The 7,994-nt window shown below is 42.4% G+C and overlaps 4 protein-coding genes across 4 annotated transcripts; all 4 read left to right on the forward strand.

The window, feature by feature from the left end:
* The first annotated feature begins 20 nt into the window (after positions 1-20).
* Positions 21-3,301, forward strand: K450DRAFT_258124 (uncharacterized protein). The gene is made up of 11 exons (XM_051591787.1): positions 21-710; positions 781-835; positions 900-997; positions 1,077-1,162; positions 1,229-1,359; positions 1,426-1,564; positions 1,640-1,810; positions 1,867-1,944; positions 2,027-2,124; positions 2,277-2,455; positions 2,543-3,301. Exons 1-11 carry the CDS (start codon positions 131-133, stop codon positions 3,094-3,096), a joined length of 2,169 nt encoding a protein of 722 aa, XP_051441217.1. The 5' UTR covers positions 21-130; the 3' UTR covers positions 3,097-3,301.
* On the forward strand, positions 3,302-4,174 carry K450DRAFT_274971 (uncharacterized protein; the record flags this gene model as incomplete). The annotated part of the gene is made up of 1 exon (XM_051593151.1): positions 3,302-4,174. The coding sequence occupies one exon, from the start codon at positions 3,302-3,304 to the stop codon at positions 4,172-4,174; it is 873 nt and encodes a 290-aa protein (XP_051441218.1).
* Positions 4,175-4,972: 798 nt separating this feature from the next.
* K450DRAFT_302945 (uncharacterized protein) lies at positions 4,973-5,796 on the forward strand. The gene has a single exon (XM_051593786.1). It carries the CDS (start codon positions 5,076-5,078, stop codon positions 5,697-5,699), a length of 624 nt encoding a protein of 207 aa, XP_051441220.1. The 5' UTR covers positions 4,973-5,075; the 3' UTR covers positions 5,700-5,796.
* Positions 5,797-6,897: 1,101 nt separating this feature from the next.
* On the forward strand, positions 6,898-7,452 carry K450DRAFT_258128 (uncharacterized protein). The gene has a single exon (XM_051591788.1). The coding sequence runs from the start codon at positions 6,905-6,907 to the stop codon at positions 7,328-7,330; it is 426 nt and encodes a 141-aa protein (XP_051441219.1). The 5' UTR covers positions 6,898-6,904; the 3' UTR covers positions 7,331-7,452.
* Positions 7,453-7,994: the final 542 nt, after the last annotated feature.

Consider the following 7,994-nt stretch of genomic DNA (forward strand, 5'->3'; position numbering starts at 1 on the left):
GTTCGAATCTGAATCGTCATGCTCGCTGAGAAATTTTAGGGGATCACCAAACCAGCGGTTTTTCTGAACCTCTCAAGCTCTTGCTCCCATTCCTTCTTTTTACTGTCATTCTGGTAACAGCTTGGCTTTAATGGACATTGCTTCAACTGCACCAAAGATTAAGTCTCCTCTGCGTGCAAACCACTCGGCAGCAGATTTATTTGTATCGTCGTCGTCGCCCTCATTGCGACCACAACTCACTCGCTCACAGTCCACTCACAGCCGAAATTCTTCCGCATCTTCAGTAAACAGTACCGTCCACCCACATTCCCCGAATCCATCCTCATTAAGACATACTATTCCCACACCTATATATCACCACGACCAGGAGGCTGATATCGGAGAAGGCTTTTCAACATCTCACCCACAATATAACCATCTCCTTACTGGGCTTTGTCATTCCGAGCCATTTTTAGCTCCAGCGCTCGACTCTCAACACTCGCAGTCTGGCAGCTGCACTACTGCAAGTTTATCGGACGAAGAAGAAGCTAGCAGTCGAACCAGTAGTTCGGATGTACTTGGTGCAGGAGCCATGTTCGAAATCGATACAGATATAACAGAACTTCGAGACAATAACAAACTATCCAACTTAAGCCCAGATATACTCGCCAAGTTTCGGCAATGGATGGTCGGTTTTTGCGTCGTCAACTTTGATCTAGAAATTGGCCAAGGTATATCCGTTTTACCCCAGGTTTCGCAGAGAAAGCCACCGTGATCACTAAAATTATGCTTCTTTTCCAGCACTTGATTTTATATACCCTCCGGTGGACTTATCAGAATATGAAGAAAAAAACATGTAAGTTTAGGGTCTATGTATACCGAGTATTGTACCATAAATCTTATTTCCATTGCGCCTATAGTTGTTTTTCTGCTTTCCCGGATTCCAACGTTTTTGAAGTCGGAGATCAGGTGTACAATGTTCGAATCCGCGCAAGTGGGTCTGGCCTTACAGCGTCAGGTGAGCCATCAATTCAATTTCCTCTCTTCCTGAACTTTGAATCCTAACTGACGGAACTTCACCTGCTCTCACATCTCAGGCCCAACTGCTGATGCTGGCTTCCTATATGGCTATGTATTTTTCCGTCAAAAGAAAGATGAGAGGATACGGCGAGGTTATTTCCAGGTAAATGATGGTCTTGTCGGAGAGAAAAAAGCTGTCCGCCTATCTGAACTCTGGTGCGTCATTTAGAAATCGCTGGTGTTGCTCTCGCAACATCCTTTTGTAGGCTTATTTTCACGTGTTGTGTCTATGCTAGGGCCTGCCTTCTTTGACCTCGGTCAGCCTATGTTAGAAGCTGCTTGTGCCAGTATCGCCAGTTGGTAATGTCTACCTTGTAGAGCATACCACTGTTTTTTTACATGCATTAATGTACATTCTTCATTCAGGAATGGTCCTCTTCCTGGACAGAGCTATGATTTACCCTTACTAGGCACTGTCTTGCAAGTAGAAATTCCCTATCCACATCGACCTCAACTACTAGAGACCAGTCGCTTTGATTTGAATTCGTTGAAACCAGAAACTCAGGTATGCATTAATGGTCCAAGGAGGGACACGTGGGGGGGGGGATTTTTATTTTTTAAATTAATGTGTAAATTTTAGATCCTCGCTTCTATACCACCTGGTACATTGTATAAGCATTTTAGCAATATGCTGGATGATTTGTGGCTACTCTGGGAATTGGTGCTTCTGGGAGAGCCTTTGATTGTGATGGCCCCTGAGCCTGGTATATGTAGTGAAAGCATAGTTGCTCTCATTGATTTGATCAATCCTGTAAGTTGGTCAATGCTCGACCTATCCATCTTCATCTCTAACCATTTGCTGAATAGATACCTTACTGTGGAGACTATAGACCTTACTTTACAATACAAGACTCGGACTTTCGATCATTCATCACTAAGAGCATGGTAATTATTATTATTCTGATCCTTGCAATTTCCTGGTCCGTCGCATTCATTTTGGCTCATGTCTGATTATCAAATATAACAGCCACCCTCCAACCTCATTCTCGGAGTCACAAATCCCTTTTTTAATAAAGCCATTGGACACTGGCCCCACATCGTTCGAGTCGGGCGACATCAACACCGGTAAGTCAACAAGAGGGATAAAAGGGGACCCGTTCCAAAAGCCATGAAAACATATCATGAGTTAGGGGTCGCTCTCAGCTTGACATGTATATATAGATATATACTTTTTTCGCAAATCCTGCTGACTCCCTACAACTTATTTGTTACCTCAGAAAACCAGACGGAACCATCATACCGGAACACGGACGACATGCGAAGGGATCTCATTCAAGACCTAATGGAACGCTGGACTTCGTTCAAGGTGTGACATCCAAGCGAAAAGCAACGATATCAAAGGACAAGGCATTACTCAAAATGTTGGTAGAGTCTAGAGTTCGCGGCCATTCATCTGGTACGAAATACGTTTGTTTTCATAAACAGACCATATGGAGTTTATTTATTCCAGAGCCGTTTACTAACATCTGTAATGTTTCAATAGCCTATGTACTCAACAATATTTTAAGACGACATTTTGCGGATATGACTGAGAAATTCTTAACACCTCTCAATCGTTATTTTAATCAACTGCTTCCGACGAATGTGAGTAGCTCGACTCTCAAGAAGGGTCAAGGACAACTCAAGCCATTCCAATCCGATCAGTTTTATCGGTTTCTCAAAGACAATCCACCATCGCTACAATTCAAGTCCACGTTCAAAGCTCGAGCGACCACCGGGGATCCAGTTCGAGAGTTTTATACTCAGTTTCTCAAATGCGGCAATTTCGCAACATGGTTACGTCTACGTACCAACGAGGCTCAGAACGAAATTAAGCATCGTTATATTCGAAAACTATGCGAGACCGATGTCACAAAAAAAATTGCGTCTAGTCGAGAAGTGGAAGCCGTAGATCTTCTGGTTCGATATCAAGATGCTCTTCACCTTGTTCAAGATGAAGACGCACATAATACAACGGATATCGAGAAACTACAAAAGCAAATCGATATCATCATTCGAACGCTTCCGGCTGATTTACGAAACTCTTTGGAGCATTAAAAGCAAACACTTGCACAAGTCTTGATTGCCTTTCGTGCTGCCGGTCCAAAAATAGGGAGCTCCTCGGTTACCAATTAAGTCCGCAACCCAGACCACTCTTTAAATTGACTTATTTTTATTTTTTTTATTTTCTACTTTTTTCTTCTGTTCCACTTTGTTTTTCTCTTTCTTTGCAACTTCCATTTCTCTTTGTTTTCTCTACTGGATGTCACCCGCTCTAAGTCACCTTCACAATCTCAAGCGATCACTGACTACCAAAGGGGGTCGCTCCAAACCTACTCCACCGCCAAGGAATACCCCTCCACCCGTCACCACCACCACCCAAAATGTACCATATGTCAACCCCAACCCATCCAGTACTTTTGTAAACACTCTTCGAATCATCTCATTAGAAGCCGGACGAAGGCAATATGGAGATTTGTATGATACCTTTTTTTACCAAGACAAAAAATGTAGAGACCGAGCAATCTTTCTTGCTTGTCGTTTAAGGCAAAACTATGACGTCTTGTTTGAATGGAACTCTAATCCTCAACTCAAGGATGATTTCATTGTTGCTGTCTGTTCGCGGTTTTACGCCTACAATTATATTATGTATGCTGTTGATCACCAATCTCCTATACGAGCGAGATTTTTATCCAACTTGGATGATGATCGACAACGTCTTGGCGTGTCCGAACATGCCGGTCGAGAAGCTGTGTTCGCAGTCGCTCATGTCTTACAAAAGATGTTCGGACATATGGACATGGATGTCGTTGAACGAGCAAGACAAGCATTATCCAAGTGCTTGGATAGTGAGACCAAACTGAGTCACGACGAGCGATCCAGCATGTATTTATTCCACAGTATGATGAGCGGTATGAAATGGGACACTCGTGACTTGTCCGTGACCGTCGATGAAGATCCTCTGATCACCCAAGAAATATTACAAGTACGAGAGAGCTTACTGGAGCGACCCGAACCATACCAGAATCCATTCGAAGATGCATCGGCTATTGTTCAGGAGGACGACAAAGATGATGTCACTCACCATAAAAAGGTCGACAGTGGCTATTACGAATCGTTCAACTATAGAAAATGATACACCCAATCTACTCACACAATTTGTATAACTCACTCCATTCTACACATGGTTGTTCAACTTCCCAACCTTTATTATTGAATTTTCTATTGTTATTCACGTCATGTAAAATCCAAACCTTTGTATTTGTACTCCCTTCCCACACTCATCCACGCATAGCTTCTTTTATTACAACAACAAATCATGTAAAAGAATAAAAGATATGAACAAATATACCCCTCCAACCACCCCAAAGTAGAGACAGTCGATATGACTTGAGTGTGTCTCCTGAATCTATATGGGACCGCCTTTACAAAAATGTCAAATACAGGTAGCTGTAGAAAGCAGTACATGGCGATCTACTTCACAATGACATATAATTATTCCACTATAGCGTGAGAAGCCAGCCAGCCAGCCAGGCTATCGCATGGGTTAGTATCAAACGCAAGTACTGTCATTTGATTTGGCTATTATTATTTTTAAAAGTAATCACAAGGATAAACCTGCCGCATTTATCCCGTCCACGCATTCACTGCCCCCCTGGTGCATTTGCCCTCACATCGTTACTGCTGTCCGATTCGAAATGCTCACTTCACCCGTGTGCATCAGATAGGTTTGACAGTAGAGAACCAACTATTTTCATAGTATGATGGGCGGAATGTAACTTGTTGTGCGACCCATACTATTTACACCTTGTACTCTCAGCGTGGTTGTTCAGCTATGGTTGGCAAACGATTAATGTGAGGGAACGGAGCAACTCAGGGTCTCAGGGCTGTCTCTGTCCAGACAGGCAGTGGATTCTAAGAGAAGGAGGCGGATCTTCAAAAAAGAGACATGGTTCTTACAGAAAGGGAGAAAAACTGATCGCACAAAATGCTACTTCTCTTTTTCTTCTCAACTATTCATTGTATCTCCCTTGACCATGCCGTACTACTATCACGAACCTGAAGTCATATTCCCTTCTGCCAGCATTGATCCTTATAGCAAGATCGCATCCGATATTGATTGGGTTCGAGAGGACTATTACCATACGGTTGTAGGTAAAATTATGACCACTTCGGCAAGTGAACAAACATTTGCCGCCTACATGCATTCCAACCAGCGACGGTACCGGGAGGCATTAGACATCGGTACCAGATGGAATAGCTCGTACGACCGCTATAATACCATGCTGCGATACCAACAACAGTGTGAAGAACGACAACGGCGGCTTCATCATAGGGCAACACGAGCCTTGCAGGATGCGGTGCGGGCGGAGCGTATAAGGCGATCGACTCTAGTGGGTATCTGCAATGAGTTGCGCACACACCCTGAAGAACCGGCTGTTGAACAGCAAGAAACGGAGCAGACTGCGTCTTCATCAGAAGGCGGCGCCGTGACATGCGTGCCTGAAGATACCCACACCGACGACAGTGCATCTGCTAACGAAAAAGTGGATCATAAAAAACAAACACAAAAACCACGCCTACTATCCGTCCTGAAAAGAGTAACTAGAAATATGACAAAAACAATTAGGGATTCCTGTTGCTGGCACCCAGTCCTCTGATCACGGCTTTCTTTTTTTATCAACCCACGCACGCAAAAAAACCATGTACATACATACCTGCCTTGTTTCACTTCTGTTATTGATTTCGTTTTTGTTTATATTTCGCTGTACCAATTTTTTTTTTTTTTAGTAAGTTACGATTTAAATGTAGATATCAGTTCTCTGCTTTGAATAGTGTAGTTGTTGATTCACCTCATACATCAAGCAAGTTGATGAGTAGGAAAGGCAATATAAAGAGTGGTCAAAACGATGAAAACAAATGCCCTATTGTGGAATCAAGAAATGTGATCAATGTCAAACGCCTACTCCGTCGTTCATACAACAAAAGTTTTTGAGTAACCCCCTGGTGTGAAACAACAATGCATCAGAGGTCACAGCCGTCGCAAAAACAGTAGCAAAGAAAATGACATAGAGCCTCCATTGCTATGCAGGTATCAAATTTGACTTTTTGATTATCATTATTTTTTTTTTACGGTGACCGTCGTAAGTGAAACAATGTCGCGCATCGGCGTCGTTCACTAACAGCATGGCTGGTGCGCTGAATATTGACATGTCCATCCGCCGTAATCACAGTCACCTTTCATGTGTGATTATCAAATAAAATAGATTGCTCTATTTCCTTGACTCTATCCTTTTAATGAATGATTTCGGATCAAGCACTGCAAATGGATCTAGACAAGGCGGTATATTACAAATAAAGTCCGTCAGCAGATCATTGCCCGCAAGATAGAGATGCTGTTACCTGGGAGACAGAGAGTATAGTGATATTGATCAGATTCATAGTTGATTGAACAACCTCTCTCTAGTCGTTGTGAAGATCTCTTTCTTGTGTATCACGGAGTTTCCTGTTGTAAATTATAGCCAACGACCGGGCTGTGCACAGTTGGCTTAGAGATCGGGTTGCACAGCTCCTTTATTGCGAACATAACAGCTTATTATCTGTTCCTTGATTATAAATGACGCCGGACTACGAGCACCGGACTTAGACTCTGAATTGTATAGAGTGGTACATGGCGATGCGAATTCCAGCTCATAATTCACAAAAATGGGTTCCGTTCGTGGTTAAAACTTAAAAATGCTCAATGTGGAAAAATAACTGACTGATCAGCATAGCCCAATAATTTAAAGTATATAAGAGCCTCAGAAGTTCATCTGGAGAACGAAGTCTCTATCAAACATCAATATTCAAGCAGGACAAGCCAAAAATGCCTCTTCACCGATTCTATTACGCAAAGGGTCTTTTCTCTGCCCAGGACAAGCAAGAAATTGCAGAACGTATTACCAAGATTTACACTGGCTACGACCTACCGGCCTTTTACGTCGATGTCATATTCATTGAAGTTTCTGAAGATTCAATTTTCATCAGCGGTAAACCTGCACCCAAATTTGTTCGCGTCGTCAGTCAGCATCTGGCCAGAACCATGGCCTCATATGAAGTCAAGCAGGCTGTACTGGATCAGCTTGAGGCGGCGTTTGGCCCTTATGTCAAGGACAGAGGATTAGACTGGGAGATCCATATCGAAGAGCACGAGAGAGAGTTGTGGCGTACCCAAGGTATCAACCCACCCATGCCCAACACTGATGCTGAGAAGTTGTGGGTTAAAGAAAATAGAGCCATTCCATTCGAGTAATCAAAGGTCTTCCACGTTATAGAGTACGATCTGACATAGTACTTTATAACGCTTTACCCTACTATTTCTCAAGTATTTCTCACCTATCTAACTTGGAAAATAAAGTAACTTATGAATAACACCATGCGGCGAGCGAGACATGCGAGTTGATGTTTTTATTTCTTATGCTTTGCCTGTATATAACGTGCGATAAGGTATAATTGAACCTTCACACTAGAAAGATGAGAGCTATGCTACATATTAATTCAGGCTCACCTTCATTCGCCTTTTTCAAAGACGTGGTTTTCAGAAATTACGGATGAATGCTAGAATGTAATCTACAGTCCTTCTAGAAATAATTTGCGCTGACATCATATAAGTTTAGCTTCGTATCAAAATGTTGAACTCTGCCAAAAAATTAAAACGGATATCTTCCAATATACGATTGTTTTCTTCGAATATGCCACCTCTGCCTACCACAATATGAGCTGACTGCTTATTTGCCAATAGCAATTTCATAAAATCATGAGATAGTCTAGGTTGGAGAAGTCAGTCCCGCTGATCTTGAACATATATCATTCTTCACTTGTGTTCACCAATGCTGATATCTACATCTATTAATCAACTTTTATATCTCGCATCTTCAGCAGTCCATCATTTTTTCTTACATTCCATCATGTCATTT

Source organism: Umbelopsis ramanniana, assembly GCF_025399195.1.
Source record: "Umbelopsis ramanniana AG unplaced genomic scaffold K450scaffold_69, whole genome shotgun sequence".
Lineage (NCBI taxonomy): Eukaryota > Fungi > Mucoromycota > Umbelopsidomycetes > Umbelopsidales > Umbelopsidaceae > Umbelopsis > Umbelopsis ramanniana.

Bases quoted from the DNA above. Each gene is read 5' to 3' on its own strand.
- K450DRAFT_258124 (XM_051591787.1), top strand. From the start codon at position 131: ATGGACATTGCTTCAACTGCACCAAAGATTAAGTCTCCTCTGCGTGCA. The intron at 711-780 runs GTATATCCGTTT...CTTCTTTTCCAG, and splicing joins TGATCTAGAAATTGGCCAAG to CACTTGATTTTATATACCCT. The intron at 2,125-2,276 runs GTAAGTCAACAA...TTGTTACCTCAG, and splicing joins GTCGGGCGACATCAACACCG to AAAACCAGACGGAACCATCA.
- K450DRAFT_302945 (XM_051593786.1), top strand. From the start codon at position 5,076: ATGCCGTACTACTATCACGAACCTGAAGTCATATTCCCTTCTGCCAGC.
- K450DRAFT_258128 (XM_051591788.1), top strand. From the start codon at position 6,905: ATGCCTCTTCACCGATTCTATTACGCAAAGGGTCTTTTCTCTGCCCAG.